Source organism: Micromys minutus, assembly GCF_963924665.1.
Source record: "Micromys minutus genome assembly, chromosome: 24".
In the NCBI taxonomy this organism is placed as follows: domain Eukaryota; kingdom Metazoa; phylum Chordata; class Mammalia; order Rodentia; family Muridae; genus Micromys; species Micromys minutus.
The window spans coordinates 11626918-11653027 of NC_137959.1; the positions used below are offsets into that span (position 1 = coordinate 11626918).

General features: G+C 45.0%; 1 protein-coding gene across 1 annotated transcript in view; it reads right to left on the minus strand.

Moving 5' to 3' along the window:
• N4BP1 (NEDD4 binding protein 1) overlaps positions 1 to 18210 on the minus strand; it is a 40315-nt gene extending 22105 nt beyond the window's left edge. Inside the window, exon 1 of the mRNA XM_080937193.1 lies at positions 17836 to 18210. Within this exon, the coding sequence (XP_080793319.1) occupies positions 17836 to 18033 (198 nt within the window). The 5' untranslated portion in view covers positions 18034 to 18210. The remainder of the gene's footprint in view (positions 1 to 17835) is intronic.
• Positions 18211 to 26110: the final 7900 nt, after the last annotated feature.

Sequence of the window (26110 nt, forward strand, 5' to 3'; positions counted from 1 at the left end):
GTGAGTGGGTGGTGCTGACTTTCCCCTCCCTCACACCAGAGACTGCAGCAGACCAAACAAGACTGTGGTGAGTGAGGGCAGCCTTGGCTATACATCAGACCTTGTCTCAAACAAACAAAACAAAACACCATAAAGAAAAATAAAACTGCTGTGAAGAGTCATGTTTGGATTTTTATGGGTTTTCAGTTCTCTGGGATCAAGGCTGAGGGGCACAGCTTCTAGCTCACATGGGAAACACATTTTTAGTTTTCCTAGAAGCTATTCAACTATTTTTCAGATGACTATGCAATTTACAGTACCCCAAAATGGATGAAACCCAGTTTCCCCAAAACTGCCAGTTTTGATAGTGTTAGTTTTTATTTCTGACATTTGAGAATGATGTGTACCTCAGCTCCTATTTCCTCCTGGCTGACTATGACATTGATCAGCTCACTTTATGCTATCTGTCCTCTCCAGCAAAATGTCCTGCTCTTGTCTGTCTCCAATTGTACTGGTCTTTAATCACCAAATTTTGAGACTACTTTAAATACTCCAGGTTTTTGTAGGAAATATGGTTTGCATCTATTTTATATATGCATTTAGGAGGAAGTGAACTCAAAATCAGCTGGCCTACAGTGTGGACCTGCCTCTGCCTCCGAATGCTGGGTGACAGGTGGTCTCTATGCCTGCACACCTTTTACATGGGTTCTGGGGATTCAAACTACAGTTCCCAAGCTGATGCAACTAGTGTTTTATCCACTGAGTCACATTCCCACTCCCCACATGTAAAAATTTAAGATACCAGGATCAAGGCTCTTGTTTGTTTTCTTCCGGTGCTGGGACTTGTACGCATTAGACTGATGTTATACGACTGAACTTCAGTCCTAAGTTTATTCTTGGATCCTTTCTTCTCCCACCTTCTAAAGTAGTTGCTTCACATTCCATATAGACATTAAAAACAGCATACAATGCATACTTTTTGTTTTTAGCAATCAAATCAAATTGAAGAACTCAGGAAGGTCAGGTGTGGAAGTGTAATGTCAGCACTGAAGAGGCTCAAACAGGAGAATTCTGACTAACAGACCACTCTACTGGGCTACTTAACAACACTTTACACCAAAACTAGACAAACAAAACATCACAAAAGGAGAAGCACCAATTGCATTTCTTTAGGCGTTTGCTACTTTCATGTAAACTGTAGCAATTTAGAACTTTAGCAAGTCTTTCAAAAACATTATTTTTGTCATTTTCAACTGTGGGATGGGAAGGATGCATACCAGAGAGTACGTGCCTAAAGTGGCCAGGGCATCTGATTACTTAGAGCTGGAATTACAGGTGCTGTGAGCCACCTGACATGGTGCTGGTAATTAAAACCTGGGTCCTTGCTCTTAAGGGCTGACCCTCAACTTGAGCAATTCTTATGCAGGTGACTTAGCAATGGCTTTTATTTACTTTTTTTTTTTTAACTGAGAATGCTCCATTTTACTCTTAAATGATAATTTCCCTTAATAGGGAATGTTCCATAAAAGTTCTTGCTGTGTGTGATGGCACCAAACTTCAATCCTAACCACATGGGATCGAGGCAGGTCATCACTGTGAGCTTCAGGCCAGCCAGGTTGCACAGTGAGACACTGTCTTGTGAACAGCATGCTGGAGTTGCTGGTGCACAAGTGTTCAACAACAAACTTCATAAATATTCATTTCTCCTTCAGAAGATTAGCTAAGGAGACACTATTTTACATTCTTTGTGACCGGGACCCACAATCCATGCTTGAAAAGGGACTAACGGCTGTATACTTGCTTTGTGAGACAGGTCTTTTGTGGTACAGGCTGGCCACTGACTCCTGATCTTTCTAGCTTCCACACTCCCAATGCTATTAAGTTTGTATCCCCATGGCTGGTTTGATATACTGCTTTTTTAATGTGTTGTTTGGGTCTGGAGAGATGCTTCAGTGGTTAAAAGCACTGAGTGCATATGCTGCAGACATACATGCACGTAAAATACTCATTTAAATCCCTAAATAAAACAGAAACGGTGAAATACCACATTACCTGTTATCCACCCTGAATGCTAGGGATGCTAAACCTTGTTTGAGTTCTAAGAATGTTGGCATGTTTGAGAGATAACAGATCTGACTTATGAGTTGTGGTTCCAATGTCATACAGTTCTGGATGTCCCTGCACAGGATGATGCCATGCTGTGATGTTCAGTTCTGAAAAGCCTTTTGTTTTTGTGTGTTTGAGACAAGCTTTCTCTACTATATAGCCCTGGCTATCCTGGAACTTGCTATGTAGACCAAGCTGACCTCAACTCAGAGATCCACCCACTTGCCACCACTCCCTAATGCTTAGATTAAATAGGGACATGTGCCAACCCAGCCCAGACTCACTTCAAAACAGTTCTTAGGTGTACATGGGCAGTCTGGAGTAGCTCCCCAGAGCCTCTGTCCAGTATAACAGCTGTATTTATGGTACTTATGAGGACTGGAGTCGCCCTACACCCGTTAGCAGGAGGGAAGCTGCCTGCCCAAGTCAGGAGGTGTGTGGTTGGAGTCACTTGTATCCTACAGCCACTTGGACAAGGAAAAGTTGATTTGTTCTCTTCAGTAGGCTGCCAGCAGCAATTGGCAAGTGGTGAAGTAAAGGGAAGAGATCTCTTTTCTTCATTAGAGACTCCAAAATACTCTCTTTAAAGGGCTATTTCCTAACTGATCCACAGTAAAGCCTCCCTAGGAACAGATTTCACCTAGATCTCTGATTTAGATTTAATCAAGATTTTTTTTATCTTTAATAAAGATACTCTCATGGGAACGAAAGCATGTTTATGAGACAAATAAAACAGAAAATGGGGGTGGGGCAATCGGGGTAGTTCAGAGTTCTTAAGACAATTTCAGGATGACAGATGGTGCTCTGGGAAAGCATTTGGCAGTATGAAGCTGGAGTTTCAATACTGTTTCGGTTTCAGTTTCTGTTGCTATGATAAAATACTCTTACAGAAAGCAACCCTTGGGAGGAAGAGCTTATTTTAACTCACAGTTACAGGTGACAGTCTATAATGGCAGAAAAGTCAAGGTGACAGGAATTTAAAACAGCTGGTGGCAAGTTGTAGATGAGAAATTCACATTTACTCCTGCTCAGCTCAGCTTACTTTCTCTCTACAGTCTAGGACCCAAACCCAGGAAATGCTACCACACAGTTCTGGCTGGATTTTCTTACATCAACAAATGAAATCAAGTCAGTTCCCCCACAGGCCAACCTCATGGCACACAATGCCCCACAGAGAGACACGCTGACAATTCAAATATCTCTCACAGATCCTTCCTCAGTACAGAAAAAAAAAAAATCACACTTTCTAACAAATGCAAAATGAAACTGAATCCATGCAACAGGAATCAAGATGCCAAAAGGAAGGAAATAAAGGAAACCAGAGTGAAGAGGGTTGGTAAGGTAAGAGTACAAAATGAAGCATGGTGCCCTACGGCTAGAACTTCACATTTCAGCACTGAGAAGACTGGAGCAGGAGGGATGCCCCAAGTTTAAGGCCAGCCTCAGACACAGAATGAGATCTGGTCTCAAAAACACCAAATCAATTAAAAAAAAAAAAAAAAAAGGAGGAAGAAGAAGGAGGAAGAGGAGGGGGAGGGGGAGGAGAAGAAGAAGAAGAAAAGAGGAGGAACCACCGGTAAAGGGCTGGAGGGATGACTCAGTGGTTAAGAACATGTCCTACTCTTGCAGAGGACCCAGTGGTTAAGAACATGTCCTACTCTTGCAGAGGACCCAGTGGTTAAGAACATGTCCTACTCTTGCAGAGGACCCAGTGGTTAAGAACATGTCCTACTCTTGCAGAGGACCCAGTGGTTAAGAACATGTCCTACTCTTGCAGAGGACCCAGGATTGGTTCCCAGCACCCATGCTGAGAGACTCACAACCAGCACTTTAATTTCGGTTCCAAGGTCCCCAATGCCAGGGTTAAAGGCAAATTATTTTAACTTTCAAATATACTTTATTCACATAAATCAAAGAATTAGAAATTTACCACAAGGATTAACAAACTTTATACTTTCATTTCAAATTCAAGTTAAAAAACTAGACTAGAAAAAACATGAAATTGTTGGACATAGTGAAGTTGGCCTTTATTCCTAGCACTCAGGAAGCAGAGGCAGGTGGAGCTCAGGACCAGCCAGGGCTACACAGTGAGAGCCTGTCTCAACAAAGAAAAAAGGAAATAAAACAAAGACGAAGACAGGGTCTTTTACTGATAGATTTCTTCACCATGACAGCAAGCAAATTTAACATATTCCAGAAAAAAAGAATTTGGAGAAACATGCAGAAACAGTCCAGATTAAATTAAATGTAATTTTGCTTAAAGCATGAAAGAACTTGGTTTATTCATTCACTTGTTCACTCACTGTAGCTATTAAAGCACCTAACATGTGCCAGGAACTAGCAAAGCAAAAGGTGAAAGTGGGTTCCTGTTTTTCTAGAGACTATGCCTTAGCAAAAGTGGGACAAGTGGTAAAAACACAGACATGGGCTAACTTCAGCACTGCTCTGAGGAAAACCGGAAACGGGTGTGTGAGGCGTAGGTAATCCCCTGAGGATGCCAGACTTTGCTTCCTCCTGCAGTAGATAGGAACAACTGTACTTTGCGTGGAGAGTGCGAAATGTTGGAGCACTCATCCTAAACGTGCTGTCTCTCAACCCCCTTCCCTACAGCTCAGGAACTCTGGAAGAGAAGATGGCAAGTAAGAGCCAGCTGGGATGGAGGACACCAAGGAAACAAGGCCTTCTCAGCATGGCAGGACGGATGGCAGAGAACTCAGAGACTGGCAGCAAGAACAGAGCTGCACACGAGCCTCCATCCCTATCCTAGAGGCTACCTCCAATAGCTAACCGCTCAGAGGAAAGTTAGTTTTCTCCAGTGGGCGTCTTGGTGGGTATTCAGGCTCCGTGCCAGCAGATGACCAACGCATAACTCCATAGCATTTTTGGAGGTTTTTTTTTTTTTTTGGTCTGGACACTCTTTACCTTTCCCTACAGGTCTTTTGTTTATATGTCATAATTTTGGATTTTGTCTTTATGAGATTTCTATGTGTGCAAATAAGTGTGTGTCTCAGCATCACTATGTGTTTCTTGTGCTTTTTCTTTGCTCCCTTTTTTCTGTTTGTTTTGACCTATTCAGGTTTATTTGGTTTTTTTTTTTTTTTAATCTAATTTTTTTTCCTTCAGATGCCTGTTGTTTTCTAATGAGAGAGAGAGAGAACATGTGTGACTCTGGTAGGATCTGGGAGGAGTTGGAGGAGGAGAAACAGTAAACAGAATATAGTGTATGAAAAAAAATATTTTCAGTTAAAAAAAGAAAAGTCCTTCTATGTCTTAAGCTCATTACACCCAAGTGTCTGTGTTCTCAGTGTCAACAGAGAAAAAAACTGACCTAGATGCTGACACTCAGGAATAGCCATAATTTCCTCCTACTCTCCTTCCCCTTTCTACTGTGGTACTCGTGGGTCAGCCCCAAGTCTCGGCACTGAGCCAACATTCCCTTGTTGAGACAGGTCTCCCCAGGTGGAACTGGCTGGCCTGGAACCTTTGATTCTTCTTCGTCAGCCTCTGCAATGCTGGAATCACAAGTGTGTACCACCACATCCCCATCCAACCTCTCAGTTCTTAGAAAAGCATCTCATAAGCCAAAGAAATGCTCCTGCCAACCTGTGCCATTCAGAAAGTAGCTCAAACCAGAGGAAGGGCAGCACAGCTAGCTAATCAAGAGTGGCAGGGCTCACCAGGGAGATGCCTTTCCTATGGTACTATTTCCATTACAATCTCTTCTGAAAGCATGCAGCTAAGGAGTTTCAAGGGCAAACAGAAAAGGGTACAGCTTGCAAAGCATATGAAACTGAGTGACAATTGAGCAACCTGAAAGCTGCCACCAGAGTGTGTAGAACTCTGCTAGCTGCCAGAAGCATCATGGTACAGACAACAGGACGCTCACCAACCATCACTGTGAAACTGTGTGAGCATGGAAGCTCTTAAGATGTCAACCTGAGCACTGTGCTGAGTACCCTGTCATCCCAGTACTTCTTCTTAGGTTATATATGCTGTCTCAAAAACAAAACAAAAAGAAATATTCTACATTATCTTTAGGAAAACAGAAAGGAAAATAAGTAAACCTTTTACTTTTGTGTGCTGGCATGCATCTAACATCAGGTCTGCACAGTGAGTTTCAGGACAGCCAGAACTACATAGAGACCCTGTCTCAAAACATCAAACTCTGTGTGTGCATGTGCCTGTGGAGGCCAGAAAAGGGCATCAGATCCCTCCAGGGGATCCACATTGGAGTTGCAGGCAGCTGTGAGCCACCTAATCTGGATCCTGGGAACCAAACTCAGGTCCCCTGCAATAACAGCAAATGCTCTTAACCACTAAATCATCTCTCCAGCCCAGGTCCTCTCTACCCCTCCTGTCACTATCTATAAACATGCCTGGGGTTCATTATAGGGTCATCCCCATTTCAGCTCTTCTTCCATCTCCTTCACAGTCTATGAAAATAGTAGCTTGTGCCCCATTTTACAGTTGACCCCTTGAAAGCTGGGTTCTGTTCCTATCCAAACAGAATCACTTGAATTTGGCAATGACGACTGCACAAAGCATTTTAACTTAAGTTACAGAGCATGGTACTCTCAAACACTCCATCTTTGGTAAGCTCTTCCCTCTTCACAGTTGTGCATACATGATATGTATGGATACAGCCTGACAGCCATCTTGAGTCATAACTGTCACAAAGGCCCACCCCCAGCAACCCTAATTGAATTTTCTTTTGACTTCCCAACAAACAATAAATAGGCAAATCACTAGTCACATGTTGGGCCTTATTGTCAGACCCTGGCTCTGGGGACTTGCTCACTGCTTAGATGGTATTTTCAGATAAACCAGGTATATTCCGGCACCAGACAAAGTCACTTTTCTTAAATACAAAGCCTCTTTTCTACCCAGACTGTGAAGATGCAACTGGTCTTGCTGCCCTTCCCCATCCTCCCCTCTGTTAGCAAGCCCCCAGCAAACTGAACCCTGAGCAATCAGATCTGTCTGCCTTTCTAGCCTCACAGAGGAAGACTGGGTTTATCCAGAGGATACCACTACTGAGTGTGTCGTCTTCTCCTGACTATGCTACAAATTCTTTGTCCTCGTTTTCTATTGCTCCGAAGATGTTTACAGTTCTCAAAATTATTTCCAGGTCATTTCCTTAGAACTATACTTCTCCCTCTTCTAAGCTCCAACCCTGATGTTTACTGTCCTGGTGACAACCTCAAACTTCTGCCACTAGCTTCAACAGTGGTAGAGAGCAAAATTGCCTACCCCCAGCCTTTCCATCCATCTCTCTATTCCAAAAGTGCCTCAAATTCTTGTCTGACTTGCAGCTGACAGCTCCCTCCAGCACTGGTTCCAAGTTCTCTTTTAATGAACAGTGACTTAGACTCAACATAAACACTATCATCAACAAATATAAACCTCTTCCTACCCACAGATTTTGTTATGTCCTTGCTACAATAACTTGTCTACCTCCATGTTACAGTATAAGTGATATTTCTGAATGCACGTTCTCGGAAGCTTCCAGATGGACTAATGCTCAAGATCTGCAGGGTCTCTGCTCAAAGTCTCTGATTCGGATTAACATGTCCAGTTATTTTTGCTACTTACTTTAATGTTTCCTTCCTCTACCCTTGTCTGAAAACATCATCAGAGAAAACGGGGTACATATACTAATCTCTGCTTTATAAATACAAGTACAGGGCTGGAGAGATGGTTCAGCAGTTAAGAGCACTGACTGTTCTTCCAGAGGACCTGAGTTCAATTCCCAGCAACCACAAGGTGGCTCATAACCATCTGAAATAGGGTCTGGTGTGTCTGAAGACAACTACAGTGTACTCATATACATAAAATAAATAAATCTTTAAAAAATAAGACAAGTGTATTAAATTGTAATGTTTATCACAAGTTCAGTAAACGACACATTCTTGACAGTGGGAACTATTCTTAGCCATCAAATTCAGTTATTCCCAAGCAGATGTAATTCTCTAGGCATCTGGCAGCATCAGAAAACATACCTGGCTTTTACAGCTTGAGAAGATGTTCTTGGCATCTCCAGCATCTAGAGGGTGGAGGACAGATGCTGCTAATCATCCTACAGACATAGTACACTCCTCCCCAATAGTATGACCCAAATCACAGTACTGCTGAGAAACCCTGAACAAATCAATTAATGTCTAACTAATATCTGAAGGTGCTTTAAAAACATGGACCAACATCTTTTGCAACAATAATGTGGTTAAACATTAAAAAGTGGCTGAGTCAGGTGGATCTCTGTAAGTTCAAGGCCAGCTTGGTCTACAGAGTGAGTTCCAGGACAGCCAGGGTTACACAGAGAAACCCTGTCTGGAAAAACCAAAATCAAAACCAAAAAGAAAAAAAAGTCAAAGTCATTTTTCACTACATAGAATTCCAGGTCAGCCTTAGATACATAGAACTCTGTTTTGAAATTTAATTAACCAATTAATTGAGATGTAGAGTTTCAACAACCAAGATGATAGGTAGCTCTTTGAGTTTGTGGAAGATAGCCCTAAAGAGTAAGGTTTCTTTGCTCTGAGACATTAGGTAGTCTGTTTATTCTAATTTGGTGGCTTCATTTCAACATTGTTTTGTTTTTAGACAGGGTCTTACTATGTAGCTCCAGGTGGCCTGAAAAACTCTGACTTGGCCTTGAGTCAGAAAGCAGCCAACTCATACTTTCTGAGTTGGGATTACAGCAGGTTCTCAACTTTGAGTGTCCTGAAGCTGTTTGTATTTTAATGTTAATTCCATTTCCTCAAGAAGGGCTGCCCAGTCAGGTACTCAAGAGGTGACTGCACCTGAACGTACCCATTTTATTTAATAAAATAAAGGAAAGCCAGTGACTGGGCAAGGCGAGGGAGGTGGAGAGGAGAGAGGTCTAAGAGGAGGTCAAAGGACGAGGGGAGGAGGTGGCAAGATGGAGGTTCCCAGGGACCAGCTAGACTCAGGTGATATTAATTGGTGCTAAATAGCTATGAACATTATGGATTTTAGAGGACTAGTATCTCATATAGAAGGGCAGTTTGTATCTTTGTCTATTTGATGTAATCGTGTTGTGTACAGGGTTTGTGGATTGAGCGTTGAATATATTATAAACCTGTATGAAAAGCTATCCAGCTGTGGAGTTGTATTTATATGGGATTTAGGGGTACAGAAACACCCCGGGGACAGAGGCAGAGACAAGGCGGTAGAAAACCGCCAGGGAAGGGAGTCGCACGACAAGTTGGGCTATGGTGGTGGCTCAGACCAGACACCAGAAGTGCACGCCACTCCGTATCAGGGTCGGGTCTGAGGAGTGAGACCTCCATTATATTTTTAAACATTTACTACAACACTCAACCTTCCTAATGCTCTGACCCTTTAGTAACATGTTCCTCATGTTGTGGTGGTGACCTGCAATCATACAGTTTTTGCTGCTATTTTATAACTGTGATTTTGCTATTGTTATGAATCTTAATGCTTAAGTCTCTGTGTTTTCACAGGGGTCTTAGGCAATCCCTTTGAGAAAGTCGGCCAACCCCAGGCTGAGAACCACTGGATTAAAGGCACAGACCACCATGCCTCCCTCCCTCCCTCCAGTATTCCATTTTTCACCCAGGCCCTCAGTTCTATGCCTATCCCCTTGCTAGCTAGTTCTGGTTCATGAGTCAGTTATCTGCCTGTCTGAAAGTTTCCTTGTGACTTTAAAAGGTGTTTTCCCTTTGGGAGTTTATAGGACCCACTTAGATGCTCAAGTGCACACCTGTTAGAAGTACTAACCTAAGTGACCCCAAAGGCATCTGGTTACCTGTTTAAATACAAACTTGTCATATTTTAGGTCCCAGAACGAGCCCTCAGTTGCAGGAAGCCTTCACTTCTCTGCCTCTCTGTTGCCTTCTTCTGCTGCTGTTGCTGTCTCATCACCCTTGGCCCTTCCCTTCAGACAGTGCAATGGTCTCAAAGGGCCCTCCTTCTGCAGTTTCCTGAGTGCTGGTGACAATGAGTACTTCACTGTGCTCAGCTCCACCTGCCCACTAGCCAGGCCCAAGGACCATTCTGCCAGTCTCAAACGTGCCTCTATATGCATGGATGTTCTCTAAGCACCTTTGCTCTAAGCAACCCTTGTGGTATAATCATGTGGTTGTGTAAGTAATTTAGCAAATAATAAGGACCTACTTTCAGATGAGATTAAGAAACGCTGGTTGAAGGCTGGGATGCAGCCCAGTGTCACAGTGCTTGCTGGTATGAACCAGGCCCTGTGTTCCATCCCCAGCATCACAAAATGAAAGAGACTGAAGTATGGTGGTGCAGAATGGTAGGTGGCAGTAGCACCGGCACCTCAACCCCACCCCAGTCTACATTTCTTAACAGAGTCCTGATAGCTGGAGCAGTTAAGTCACTCTGGTCACAAGGGACCAGCTCCTAACCACTGAGACTTGCTTATCTATAGACTTTTATTTTCCCTTTTGTGTTACTCAGGATTAAACACAAAGTTTTCTTGGACATGCTGGGCTTCTTTCTTAGTTAAGGACAGAGTCTCAGTAAGATGGTCTTACTTGGAGGCCCAGGATGCTCTCCAAGTCACTACACAATCCAAGTAGATCTCAAATTTGCAATGCTTCTGCCTCATCCTCTGAGTACCTAGCTGGTATTATGGTATACATCACCAATGCTTGGCCATCTTTAGATTTCTTCAGTGGAAAAAAATACTAAGTTCCTATTTGTATGGGCATCTATTACTGCAGGAATTTTGTTAACAATAGAGATATATTAACATGCATCATCCGAGCACTAAGGAGGCAGAGGCAAGCAGAACTCTGTGAGGTACCAAGCCAGCCAGGGCTACATGGTGAGATGTCTTTAAACAAACAAAACCAAAACCGGGGTTAGGAACCTTTAATCCTCTATGAGATATGTGTGGGGTTGGGGCATAGGGGTGTGTGTGAACAGAACAGGCAAATCTTGGCCAGCCTAGTCTACATAGTGACACTTTGCCTTAAAAATAACAGGGCTAGGAAGATGTCTTAGTGGGTAAAGGTGTTTGCAGAACAAGTATAATGACCTGACTCAAGCCGTAGAATTCAGGCAAAGGAGAGAATCAACTTCACAAGTTGTCACCTGTCTCATACACACAAAGCACCCACACACATAATAATTTTTCTAGAACAGCAACAAACCAGCTCCTTAATTATTATAAACTATTTCCTATAACTTGATTTGAAATTTAAGGATGCTAACTTTAACAACTATATAATTTAGTAAAGTGTTAGCAAAAAAAGAAAAAGATACTGAATCTTGACTTAATTAAAATCCTACAGAAGAGGGGGAGTAAGATGGCTCAGCAGTTAAGAGCACTTGCTGCTCTTACAAAAGACCTAGACCTGGCTCCTGTTACCCACAAGACAGCTTACAACTACCAGTAACAGCAATTTCAGGGGATCTAATGCTGTCTTCTGACTTCCACTGGCATTAGGCGTGTATGATGCACACACACAAAATGGCAAAGCATTAAGACACATATCATCTTTGAGAGATAAATACATCTTTTTATAAAAAAAATCCTACACTCAGTAAGTAAAGTTGCCTGCCGCCAAGCCCGATTACATGAGTTCAATCCCTGGGACCTACATGGTGGGAAGGAGAGAACCAATTTTGACAAGTTGACTTCTGACCCCCATGCAGGATATGGTATAAACAGCTCCAACAAAGTAAGTAAATATAACCTTAAAACAAACCCTACAACATTAGCTGGAAAAGGAACAGGGAAGGGGAAGCTACGGCATTAGCAGTGAGCATCCCCTATTTCAACATTCTGGAATAACCCCCAAGTATTAGCCATAAAGGACACTGAGCCAACCGTTGTTTCTTAAGATGATTTTCACAACTGTAAAAAAAAAAAAAACCAAACAAACAAAAACCATCATTCTAGGAAATGCAAAAAAAAAAAAAAAAAAAAAAAAAAAAAAAAAAACCTACCACATTCCTTTCTGGTAAAATCAACACACAAAAACTCAATGATACGACCCAGTGGTACATTTCTAAGTTATTCCCTCTATGAAGAAATCTACTGTTTACTTATGAACCGATTATCACTCTTCCAAGCAAAATGATCTGAAATTCCTGCAGCTTAGACCCCGCAGAACTCTGAGAGAGCGGGAGCCCTACGGCATGAGTCTTCCCTCGACCTTTCCCCTTCCGCTGCCACAGAGCCCTTCCACCTCCTTGTCCTCAGACAAACTCCAGCCCTGGCCGTCCTTGCCCACTACACCTGGGAAATATCACCTACCAGTTCCGTGGTCCAGTGACACTGTAAGTTCAGGCCCAACTCCCTCAGGCCCCTACCCTGTCCACAGAGGTCCCTTCTGGTTCCTTCTTTACCACCGGCTGAGTCACTGAGACAGAGCTGTAGGCCACCGAGTGTTCTGCTGCTCTCTTCCCCAGAGAAGGAAGGGCATTTATTCACTAGTCCTGTCTCCTACTTTCTAACAGACTTCAAAAAGGCAGTTCAAAAGCTTCATCTGATCACTGACATGTTTTCATCAGCATGTGTAATTGGATTTTATCACAATACTTTTTTGTAAACTGAAGTTGTCAGCCCCCCCCCCCCCCACGAGTGTGTTGGGGGAGATGGCACATGCTGAAGATTTGACATCTACTGGTTGACTCAACTTGATTTTAGAGTTGTCACTATAGATCCAGGGAAATTTATGTCCACCAGTATCTGATACAGCATCCTTTTAACTACAGGTAAAGTTTTTCGGGTGTACTAGTTAAGCAGGACAACCAAAAGCTAAGACCACTACCAAGATGGTGTCTGGCACCTACTTCAGCATAGAACTTGCCATGTAGCTCCTATGAATTTACAGTGCCTCTGCCTCAAGAGTCCTGGAATTGTGGGCATGTGCTACCAGATCTGGATGATTCACGACTGCCTTTTGTTCTGCCTATAAAATTCTATATAAAGGATGGAGAGACGGCTCAGCTCTTAAGGGCACTGTCTGCTCTTCCAGAGGTCCTGAGTTCAATTCCCAGTCACCACGTGGTGGCTCACAGCCATCTGTAATGGGATCTGACGCCCTCTTGTGGCACTCAGGTGTATGTGCACATGGAGCACTCATACATTAAATAAGTAAATCTTAGAAATAAAGAAAGTTTATGTAACTGCTTCCATGTTAAGACATGTTACTCAGTGGTGCACACCTTGGAGTCCAGCACTTGGAAGGCAGAGTCAGGCAAATTATTGAGTTCAAGGCCAGTCTGGTTCAGGATGGCCAGGGCTACACAGAAAAACTGTCTTCAAAAACAAACAAACATTTTATTCAGAGCAGTCATAATGTGTGCTTCAGGCCACAGCCATAACTGTCTCGGAGTAATTCTCTTGTTCTCTTTGAGAGCAGCGTTTCTATACTACACAGAACATACATGGAATTAGAAAGATAAATCTGTTCCCCAACCCACCCAATGGGTAAAGTTCTCTCCAGGTTTCCTATCCTCTCACATGGTCTTAATTCTCATACCGCTATGATGAAGCATGATGACTAAAAGCAACACAGGAAAAGAGGGTTTACTTGGCTTACACTGAATTACAGTCCACCAAGGGACAGCAACACAAAAGATTAACCCAGGTGGGAATCTGGAGGCAGGAGCCGATGCAGAGGCCACAGAAGGGAGCTGTTTACTGGCTTGCTCTCTATGGCTGCTCAGCCTGCTTTCTTATAAAACCCAGGACCACCAGCCTAGGGATGACACCACCCACAGCAGGCTGGGCCTTTCCCATCAATCACTAATTAAGAATAGGACCAACAGGCTTGCCTACAGCCCAATCTTGCATTTTCTCAATGGAGGTTCCCTCCTCTCGGGTGACTTTCACTAGGGTCAAGTTGACATAAAAGTAGCTAAGAACACAGCTTACCTCTGAAGCTCAAGTAAAATCAAATCAGTATAGAGGCTGTTGGGTCACTCACAGTATGTGCACTTGATTCATTCACAGTCTAATATTCCTACACCTCTCCCCACCATAGGCCCCAGACATCCTTTCCACCTCTGAAGATCCCTCCATGTTCTTTCACTTAAGGAACTTTGGGAAACTGCACGTCCCAAACCCTGTGGTTTTGCCCAAGCTCTCTCTGCCTTTGGAAATGTCCCACTCCATCACTCTTGGAACTGTTGACCAAAAGCTTTTCTTTTTTCTCATTACTGTAATTCTTTGGACATACAGCAACTGCTGCATGAATCACACTGTCCTGGTTCCTTGGAAGTCTCTCTACTATGTTATAGGAACCTTGAGGTTAAGGAACAACCACACACTGACTCCCTCTTGGGTAAGCTTTTCCTTAACTGCTGACTACTAGCTAGTTGTGGCACATGTCCATAGCTCCCAGCACTGAGGAGCAGAGGCAGGAAGATCTCTAGTTGGAAGACAGCCAGGGCTACACAGCAAGTCTTTCCCTTTAAAAAAAGAAAAAAAAAGAAAAAAAGAAAAGAAAATACATTTTTTTCAAGTTGAGTACTTGGCAGCCCCATCACCAACAGGTCAAAGAATATGAACCATTCCTTCCAGGGTCTAAACGACCATAAATCTCTACCCCACTCAAGCCCCAGTCCACCCCACCTATGGCAAGCTCATCCCCAAGACAGTGTTCCTTTCACTGCTGGCTCTTGGTTTGCCTTCAAATTACCCGTCCAGGAGTTTCAGACAATTTTCCCCTGGCCAAACCCTAAATACTCCCTCCCAAATATCCAAGGTCTTCAGTCAAGTCATCGTGTTTCCCAGCCATTGTATCTTACAAGGGACCTTGACATGTTCTGGTCATGATATTCCACCTCATACGGGGCTTCTATGTCTTTGTTAATAATGAGGTACCCAGAAACCTTCCAGGCTTTTCAAAGTCCACCTACAGCGCTGCCTCCTCCAGCCCACAGCACTGGGCAGCCAATGCCCTTCTCTGGCATTATCGCTCTGAGCAGCAGCTCCCACGGCCTCCCTCTGATTACCAGGCCATTCTCATAGCTGTAGCAGAAAACTCAATTCTGAGAGCCAGGATAGAAGCTTCAAAGCACTCCTTAGTCCCTTATTTTATGAGGTTAAAGAGGTAAGCTTAAGAGTTTTCTTGGGGGCTGGAGAGATGGCTCAGCAGTTAAGAGCACTGACTGCTCCTCCAGAGGTCCCGAGTTCAATTCCCAGCAACCACATGGTGGCTCACAACCATCTGTAAAGGGATCTGATGCCCTCTTCTGGTGTGTCTGAACATAGCTACAGTGCATTTATATACCTAAAATAACTCAAAAAAAAAAAAAAAAAAAGAAAGAAAAAGAAAAGAAAGAAAGAAAGAAAAAGAAAGACTTCCCTTGGGCTGAGAGTGTAACTCCACAGAAGTGTTTATCTAGCATGTACTCTGAACTTGACGCCCAGCACTATCAAAAAGAAAACCTTTGGTCTGTGAAGCTGGGTTCTTCTGTGTAGCCCAGGCTGGCCTCAAGCCACCAGCTTCATGCCTCAGCCTCCAGAGTTCTGGGACTATGGTATGTTTCACCATGACCACCTGGCTAAACTTTTCTTTGTTGTATTTCTCCTTACACCAAGTTAAGTATCCTTTTCCTAAAAAAAAAAAAAAGTTAACAAGTCAATCAAACTGCCCTTGAGTGCTGCAGTCAACTCTTTCTCACGGGAAAGGAAAAGGGACTTCTTGTAAGTGGGAAGGTTATATTATGAGCAATACATGTTGAGAAGATAACCTGGCAGGTGACATTACTACATGCCACATCCTTCCCATCAGCTGTGCTAAGCTGTGTGGCACTGACAAGACCAGTGAGAACCAGGGTGGAAGGACTAGTGGAGGCAAGGCTTTTCTGTAAACTGAGGGAAGCATCTTGTACCTCTGGGGTGTCCTCAAAAAAAGGGGGGGGGGTCCAACACATAGCCAGGGCAGGAGAGGTAGCCTGCTGTGGAAGTCTAAGAGAGCGGCTACAATATCCTATCCATTAGAAAACAAGATGCCTGTAACCTAGGGGCAGAAGGACCACTGATCCAAGGGCAGCCAGGCACCACAGCAAGCTTGTCTCGCACTGTTCTCTGAGAGTTCAGACTGACAGGAAGCCCTTACCAGGTTCCAGGGTGCAAGGAGGAGTTCCTGAAAGAGGATAACTTTGAATAGAGTGAACCAGGAGCCCAGGCAGGCAATTAAAAGCAACCAAGCCTGAAGAGACACCACCAGAAGCAAGGATCTTAACCAAAGCAAAGACCAGGGAGAGGGCAGGAGTGAGTGTCTGGTGGAACACTGACAAAGGACAAGCCTCAGGCATTTTCTTAGCCCTGGGTAGCAAGAGTGGGTGCAAGGGGTTAAGCACAGGGAAACCAACTTGACCCAACACCAAAGGGTTCATTCGCCCTGTGAAGGATCACACAAATAAGCACCTTGGAAAAACACAAGCGTTTTTGTTTTCTAAAATTAAACTTAACTACACCTGGACCTACAACCACTTAAGAGTAATGTGAAATTTGTGATGTAGGATATAAAAAAGGTCTCCCCAGAGCTCAACCGTTTAACAAGCATTGCCGGGGCTAGAGAGATGGCTCGGCGGTTTAAAGCACTGAACGCTCTTCCAGAGGTCCTGAGTTCAAATCCCAGCAATCACATGGTGACTCACAACCATCTGAAATGGGATCCAACACCTTCTTCTGATGTGTCTGAAGACAGCTACAATGTACTCACATACATACATTAAAAAACCTTAAAAGCAAAAACAAAAATATCGCCCATGTGGTTTCTAGAAACTGATACGTTACCCACGAATTCTGGTGCCTTAGAGATAGGAAAGTTTGGAGAAAAGTGGGTATAAGGAGTTCAGAAAGCTCAAAACAGGGTCTTTGAGTCAGTGGTGACTTCAAACCGAGAGGAGCAGAGGGGGGCTTTCTCTTAAGTTCCCAGATCTGACCTTCCAAATACCACAGAAGAGGAAACACCACCATATCCCTTAACTTCCTACTCCTCCCCTGTTGTTTAAAATGCTATACACCTTCAGCCTTGTCCCACCCTCGGGCTGTAGGGCTCTCTTGCATAGAAACATAATTAAACGGCCCTTTCTTCAGGCAACCTGTGGACTATCTAGCGATTTCACTGACTCAATGAGATTTTTTGGAGGCATAAGCGCCTTCGCGGTCAAATTTTGCTATTTTCTGACGAGGGGGAGGGACTGATGGCGGTGTTGAATCTGAAATACTGATTATACACAAGGTGAGTCACCGCTTAGTTTCAGTTTCTCCAGTTGTTCATTTAATAGAAGGAACGGGCCCGACCAAAGCGTATTCGCCGGATTTTTAAAGCCTGCGTTATTCCTTTTGTGGCACTCAGCGGAATGTCTGATGTGTAGCAACCATCACATAATCGTAGAACATCAACACTACAGGGGTAATATTTTAACGTAGCTCTGAGGCGTCTTGTCATTACTTATCACTATGCTTTCCCCTCCTGATTTCCTAGAGGTTCAGGCCTAAGATTCTCAAAGGGTTTAGAAGCCCTGCAGTGGCGGCCTGGAGGGTGAAAACCAACCCGGAGCATCGAGCCTTGCGCACATCCAAAGGACTGGCGGACCGAGCGCGAGCCCGAGCAGCGCGCGTCCTCCGGGGCCTGACCGCTCTGCGTTCTGCGCACTTCGCGAGGGACCAGTAAGGGAGAGGCTCTCGCAGCGCCCTTTACAAATAAGAAACACCGAGGCTCCCGGGACGAACCCGCTAAGCCCCGCGGCCCGTGCGAGCCAGGCCGGACTCACCTTGGCGCTGTGCACCGCCTCCTGCGCACCGCGGAGCTGCAGCCAGATGCGCGCGGGCAGCGGCTCCTCCGCCCCGAGGGCGCCGAGCACCGCCAGGCCCACGCCGAACAGAGCCTCGATGCGCCCGCGGCTCCGCTCCAGCAGCGCCGCCTTCTCGGCGGGCGCCGTGAACTCATCCAGCACTACCCGGGCCGCCATGGCGGGCGCGGCCTCCCGGGGCGCCGGGGGCCAGCGGCGGCGACGCCCCCTCAGCGTGCCGCCGCTGCACCGAGCCGCTCAGGAGGCGTGGGCCGTGCCGGCCTCCTCGCCCGCCCGCAGGCCCCGCAGGCCCCGCTACACCATCCCGACACGGCCGCTGCAGCTTAGCAACTGCAGGCAGAGACTCCCCGCCGCCCCACTGCCCCGCCGCCCCGCAGTCGCCACCGCCACAGCCGCCACGCATGCGCTCAGCCCGCCGCCGTCATTGAAGCTCGCCGCCCCGTCTCGAAGGGTGCGTTGGTAGGCTGTAGGCGACCGGAAGTCGACGCCACACGCTGTCACCATGTTGATTATGGGCAAGCGTCGGCAGGCGAGGACTGAGTGGCCATATTTGATGAGGGCCTGATCTCAGCCTTTGGGCATTTAGTAGATGGAAGTTTCTGGGCTTTACATTGATAGGCAGATGGTATTCCTTCTTTATACTTCCTCCCCCCCCCCCCCCTTTTTTACTTATTTCAGAAAAGAAATGTAAGAGGAAAAGAAAATGGAACCACCAGCAGAGAACTGAAAGGATAAATTGCTGGACTAGTGTCAATTACTGTAATCCCAGTGGGGGGTGGGGGAATGAAGAAAGCAGATAGTCATCCGCTGAAGGCAAGCCTGATGCACATAGGTCTAGACCAGCTTGATCTACCAAGTGAAACCTCATCTCAAAAACCAGATGAGAGATGTCTCGGTGGTTAAGAGTGCTTATTGGGTACTCATAAGGACGGGGAGTTTGGTTTGGATATCCTCACCCACATATCAAGCCAGGCAAGAGAACAGATCTTAAACCCCAGCTCCAACGGAGACCTGAGGGCTTGTTGACTTGCAGTTTAGCTGGCAAAAGGCAAAAGGGGAGCCAAGGCTTCCGTGAGAAACTATGCCTTAAAGGCGTAGATGACATGGCATTGTAGAGGAGATCACTTGAAGGCCCCTTCTAGCCTCTGCTGGGGGGGGGGGTGCTTACCATCACACACTTATGCCCATACATTCACACACAAGTACATACATAACTCTAAAATAAATACATTCAAAGAAAGTTGGGCATGGTGTCATGAGCCTAAAATTGTGGCAGCACTTAGAATGTTGAGGCTAGAGTGGCAAGTCTTTAAGACCAGCTCTGGCAAGAGCCAGACCCAGACTAAGAAAGATCTCTAGCTCTCCCCTATGCTTCTGTATCTCCTCTATTCTCGATTCCCTATCCCTGTTCATGGCCAGTCCTCTTTCTTTCCTTTCTTCTCTGGACTCTCCAAATGCCTCTCACCCACAAAAGACAAACAAACAAACAAATACCTTCTCCTAATGGAGAGGCCAAGCAGGCAGTTTCTTTACTGTACCCTGGGCATACAGGAAAGGTAAAAGGCAATTTCAACAGGGTTATTTGTGTTATGCAAGAGGCACAAATTAATAGGGGTTGGTGGGCTCACTCATTTTCATACTGTGGGACTAGGGCAAATAAACTCAAATCTTTCTCCAAGTCTGTTTTTCTATCTGTTAAGTCAAAAGGCATCACTTGGCTTCAATGCTTCCCAGACATAAGTTTTCTTGAATCCTTGAGAACAAATTGTGAAAGACAAAGTGTTGGTTAAAGTAGCTGGTCTTTGCTACTTTATGGGTTCATCTTTTCCTACACTTTATTCCCCCAGCTTCACTCCCCATCACTAGGTAGGAGAGAAAGAAGGATAGAGTAGAGAGAGAGAGAGATCCTTGAATCTAATTTCTTTCCTTTTTGTTTCTTCTTTGAGAATGACTACTAAGAAACAGAAACAAACCCCACCTATCAGAGCTCTAGCCCTTATATACCCTTCAGAAAAGTTCTCAGAATTCCAAATGTAATGCAACCACAGAAACCATATGCAGCTGGCAAAACCGTGCCTCTGCTAGAGCACGAGGCAAATCATAGTTGGCTGTTGCAGATGGTCCAAAGCAGCTCCAGATTGCCACACCTAGGATTAAAACAAGAACATGTTCTTATAATACTTCTGTGTTTTTAAAGAAACCAAAATTCCAGAATTCTCACTACAGGTTTTCTTCCTCTGGGCTAACTATCTTGGATATAGTAAATAGGACCAATGGGGATATTGCTTTGCTTCTTTGTATTTTAATTTTTCACTGATACAGTAAACAACGGTAAACAGTTCTAGTGTGACAGCATAATTCCAACACAGTAAGTGCTCATTAAACACTAGCTGGTACGTAAGGATCTAGTTCTTTATCAAAATTAACCAGAAAAAAAATTACTCTGCCACCTAAGAATAGTAAAGTATCCAGACCCACATAGTTGGGGGAGGGGAGGAGAGCCGTCAGTCTGTCAGCCCTGCCTGAGGTTTCTGAGCTGAGCTGAATTAAGTTTCAGGTTCCATCCACCTGGTACTCCAGTCAATTCTCTTAAAGTTCCAGCCCAGCGCATCATGGGAACGATGCAGTATTAACAGTCAGCGTCATTTTTGCTGGACTACAGCAGAATCTGATCACCTTGGAGCCTTTGGTTTCCGCTCTTTTATCTTCTGGACTTTTGAGACAGGGTTTATCAAAAGAGCCCTGGGTGTTATGGGATCCACTGTGTAGATGAGATGGCCTAGAATGTATAGGGATCTGTCTGGCTGTACCTCCCAAGTGCTGGGATTAAAGACATGTACCACCATGCCTGACTCGGCTTCTATTCTTGACTAATGAAAACACTCTTGGTAGAGGAGAGAAAGGGATGCAAACAAGCTATTGCTGCCGAATTAGGGAAACTTTTAAAGTTTCGGATTCCATGGCAACCCTGCTTAGGTTTATTACAGCCACGCTGAACCGTGGGCACAGGAACTTGTACCACTTGCGTGCCTCCCCTTAGAAGGAGAAAGGAAAGGATCTAAACACATTAGAATTAGAAATGGCAATGGGGAGGGGTGGTGAGAGGGATTACCCCAGATAAAATCTATAAGGGGTCCAAACTGCTGGGGTTTTCCATGTTTCAGAAACTCAAGCAGGTGTTCTCCTGGTGCCTTACCAAAAGATGACTCAGTTCAGGGAAGAGAAACACTGGGCTTGCAGGCTAGCAGCTTCCTCTTCCCTCTGGGCTTTTCCCATGGTGTCCACACAACCTGCAGTATTGCTCCATCAAGTCAATTCTGGGATTGGCTGAGGCAGACCAGGTGGTAAGTGTGACCTTGCTGGTCTAAGGCACCCAGAGCCGTGTGTTATCAACACAGCTTTGTTATTTCCTTTGTTGTACTCAATGGAATTGCTATTGTTTGCTATTGTTCATCAATTGGGCAGGGTTTCCCCCAACAAGGTTCCTGTGCATTTCCAGTAACTTCCCCGCCAGAGTTTCTTTCATTGTTTAGTTTTAAGGGGGAGAGAGAGGGAGAGAGAGAGAGAGAGAGAGAGAGAGAGAGACACTAGTCGACTAGTCTTCAAAAGCACAAAACTGCTCCCTCCTTTCTGGATTCAAAACTGCTGGAGTAGCTAGACTTGAAGTACACACCTGTAATTCTAGCATTTGTGAGGCTTGAGGGTCAAAGTTCAAGGCAAGATTACACAATACTGAAGTGTATTCAGGGAGTCGCTGAATTAGAACATCATTGAACAGATACAGCTTTTCTCCTAATTAGACTTCTTTGTGGCTTGTATCTGTTCAGAATTCCCCTTTGAGAATCCCTCCTGCTTTTCTGAGTGTGAAGAACAAGAAGGGAGGGAGAGAGGGAGGGAGGAAGGGAGGAAAGGAACGAAGGAGAGAGGGAGGAAGGGAGAGAATGTTAAAGCAACTCCCACAGAATGGATTCAGAGTTTGCATTGATAAAGTGGAATATATTTAAAAAAAAAAAAAAAAAAAAAAAAGCAACTCCCTTGCTTCGTTGCTTCATGCAGCCTCTAAACCACAAGTTCCTCAGTTGACTAGCCTTGCCTGCCTGACTGGCCTTGCCAGCCCAGGACATGGTGGGATGAGATCTTTTGGAGTCTGCATTCCAGTCTCTACTCTGTTTTGTTCTAAACTCTGTAATAACCACATGTAACCCTACGGCAGAAATCACTTATTCATCTTCTGTCAAGAAGGGCAAGTAGGTCCCCTCGATGCTCCTCAGACAGGTAGCAGTCTGGAGGAACATAGCTCTCAGCTTCCTCCACTTGTCAATCACCCTCCCCCGGAGCAGGAAGATCGCTGAGATGGTGACTTTCTGGGAAGCTCAGTGTGATCAGACACTGACCACTAGGAAACAGTAAGTATACTGTTAATAGTTACTTGTGGTTGCCCATCATGCTAGTGACTGGAAAAGTGTGTCTATATCAACCACACCCTCCAGTATCACTTTTATCAGTAATAAATGTTATACCTTAAAACTCTGTTTTAGAGGCTGGAGAGATGGCTCCGATGTTAATAGCACTTGTTCTTACAAAGGACCCAGTTTGAATCCCAGCATCCATGTGCTCTGCTCACATGTATGATTCACGTTCCACGTGATCTGTTGCCTTCCTTGGGCACTAGCCACATGCTTGGTGCATATACATATGTTCAGGCAGAACACCCAAACACATATACATAGCTAAATTAAATTGCTACCTTAAATTCTGTTCTATGTGCATGAGAGTGCGGGTACTCTTGGAGGCCAGAGATGCCAGATGGAGCTGGAGTTACGGGCAGTTAGGAACTTTTGGACATGAATGTTGGAAACCAAACTTGGATCTCCAAACAGTAAGCATTGAGCCATCTCTCTAGCCTCCAAAATAGCATCTTAATCTCTACCAAACTATCTAGTGCTGCTGCTGCTGCTGTGGATAAGTGTAGACAGGAACTTAACCCAAGCTCTTACCACACCAGGTTAGTATTTTACACTAAGCTACATCTCTAGTTTCTGCCCATTTGCTTTTATTTCTTAGCTTCAACGTCAGGAGTAGCAGAATGGACATTCATTGTCCACTGACTTCCTGCACTTCCTTAGAGATGAGGATAGAGAGGACATGGAATGCTTTTCTACCCTTGGCTAGCACAAGCAAAAAGAGATGATGTAGGTTGGAGAGATGGATCAACAGGTAAGCACAGCATGCTGTTCTTCCAGAGGACCTGAGTTCAGTTCCCAGCACGCATGTCTGGAAGCTCACTTGGCTATAATTTCAGGTTGCAGGGTATCCAAGGATTCTGACATCTATGAGCACCTACATCATGTGTATTGGGCACACACCAATACACAATTTAAAATGGTGAAAATAAATTATATATTTTTTAAAAAAGATAACGTGCTACTATGGACAAACCCCTCATTCTTAGTCCATATTTACCTTGGATATATTCAAAATAGAACTGTACTTGGGATGTTGCTCCCTTGCCAATCACTCTGATGTACAACATTAAGCAGACTTAAGATGCTGTGGCCCTCAGTGTGTCTTTCTGGACTCTGGGTTCCGCTGTAATCAACGTGGGGGAGGCACCAAGGCTCCAGACATGCTTTAACTACACACCGTATTTAGCAGCTTGTTTGGTGCCCAGAAAACTGCATGCAAGCTCTAGCCTGTGGCATGTTGGCATCTTTAGATCAGTGGTTCTCAGCTTCCGGGTCATGACTCCTGTGGGACTCGAACGATCCTTTCATAGGCAAGTCACATGTCAGATACCCTGACTATCAGGTTGTTACAGTCCGATTCATAACAGCAGCAAAATTACAGTTGTGGAGTAGCAACGGCAACACTTGTATGTTTGGGATTACCAAGTATGAGGAACTGTATTAATGTAGCGGAGCATTAGGAAGCCTGAGGACAACTGCTCTAGATCAAGGCCTCTCAGCTCGTTCTCCTCCCATCTTAGAGAAGCCTAATGATAAACTTCAAACAAGGAACTCGATGGCCAGGTGTCCTGTCTCCAGGAAAACTCATCTGCTAGGGAAGATCAAGTCATCCACTGGAAAAGGTAGCAGATTTTGTTATCTATTCTGCTGATGGGCTGCTCTTTGGCAAATTTCATTACCCAAGAACCTCTCTGCTTAACAAGACATTCTACCCAGGGATATACCTCACCGAAGAACTGTTTGACCAGCTGGCACTAACTATGTTACTAATAATTGAGGGACTTGGTGTAGGACTCATTCCCTTCTGGTCAGCATCTGTAATGGTTTGATGGACACTTTCCTTTCAGAGAAGCCTCACCCTCCAAACTTTAGAGAGCTCTAGCTCAGGGGTGGTGTGCTTGCCTAACATGTATCAGGCTTTGAGTTCAATCCCCAACACTACTACAAGGTGAAAAGCAAGTTAGGGGTTGGCTTATGTGCTGGTAAGCCAAGTCCCCCTGCCATATATTCAAGCAGGCCTGCTGCACTGGAGTTGTTAGGGTCAGAGCCTAAACCTGGTCAGCCTTCGCAATCAAGGCTCAGCCACCCGTGTTCAGTAGGCTAATTAAGAAACAAGTAGTAAGCTAAAAGCAGAGAAGAGTTATTAAATGAGGTCATACTGGGACAGGAATGAAGAAGCACAGTGACTTCCTAACACAGACACACAGACACACACACACACACACACACACACTCCAAGCCCTCCTTTGGAGTGTAGGTAGGGTTTTTGGTTGGTTGTTTCTTTGGTTGGGTGTTTATTGGTTGATTGGTTGTTTCTTTGGTTGGTTAATTGGTTGGTTGTTACAGGCTTGGGGAGACTGGGGAAGTCAAATGAATGTATATTGTTGGCATGGGAACAGTCACGTCAAGAATCCCAATGCCTCAGCCTCACAGGAGTGGCAAAGAATTTCCCAGGGTGAGGCACCGAGGGATGGTGGCAAAGCCTTCCTCTGGTCTGAGTGAGAATGTTGACAGGGTGCGCAGAAACTGTCAACCACAGCTTCCTCCTCTGGGATGGCTCTGTCTGAGACTGTTCTACAGAGACCGCCTACTGAGATGAGCTAAGCCTTGCTGCTAGTTCAGCTGTCTACCATAAACCGGTCTCCTTCTTCAGCCATGCGCACCAAATCTGCCTCTTTGATTCCCATGGTAAAACAGGTAAAACAAGCATGTTGTGTTTCTGGGTTGCTGTTGTTGCACCCCCATCAAGTGCACAGCCCACAGGATCTCAGCTTTTCAATCCGTGCATCCGTGTGTGTCTGTCCTTTATTCATTCCTTCACTGCCCCACTTAGGTCAATCCCTGAAGCAGTGCAGGACACAGCAAAGGCCAGAGGAGGGCTTAGTCCCTTTGAGACAGGGTTTTCTCACTGAGCCTGGAGCTCACTGTTTGTCCAGCACAGCAATATCCTCCTGTCTGTCTGTTCTTCCCCAGTGCTGGAGCTATAGGCCTCTGGACCGTGCCCATCAGTCCTTTTGCCAAAAGAGCAGACACTACACTCCAACCACTGCCACCTCTCTAGCCTCAGCCCTCAGGCTTAGGTTTAAATAGAAAGCAAGGGGCTAGAAAGATGGCTTAGTGATTAAAAACTCTGTTCTGCCAGAGGACCCCAGTTTAATTGCCAGCACCCATATGGAGGGGTGGTCCCAGCAGTAAATCTATTTCCAGAGGACTTGACACCTTATTATGGCCTCCAAGCGTACTAGGCACACAAGTGTTGCAAAAACACACATGCAGGGAAAACACCCATGCCAGAAAAAACAATTAAAAAAAAAAAAAGACGAGGTATGCATAAATAAGCAGTCCTACTAAGGTGTGGTCCCACACGTTAGCATTGTCTCAGCCCCAGCCTCCCTTGTAAGGTCTGACAGTTTCCTGGGGAAAGTCCAGTGTCTTGTTGCCCATTGTCTCAGTTGTCTGGTAGCCAAAGGGCACAGACATAAGTGTCACGGTTAAAACACAAAAGGCACATTTTTTTTCCTTAGCTCAAGAAAAATCTGGATGTGCTTACTACCCCCCCCCCTCATTTTCTTTTTCTTTTACAGTGCTATGGATTGAGAGCAGTGATGAGTGCGGGGGTCTGAAGTCAGTGGGGGGGGGGGGGCTGGGAAGGGGCCCAGGAGCAGCAGTTCTGATGTCCCTGGTTCTCCAGACAGACATGCCAGGGACTTCTCTTCCGCGAGCAGACGGTGGGACTGAAGCTCTAGTCCAGACACTAATGCTTTCTAGAG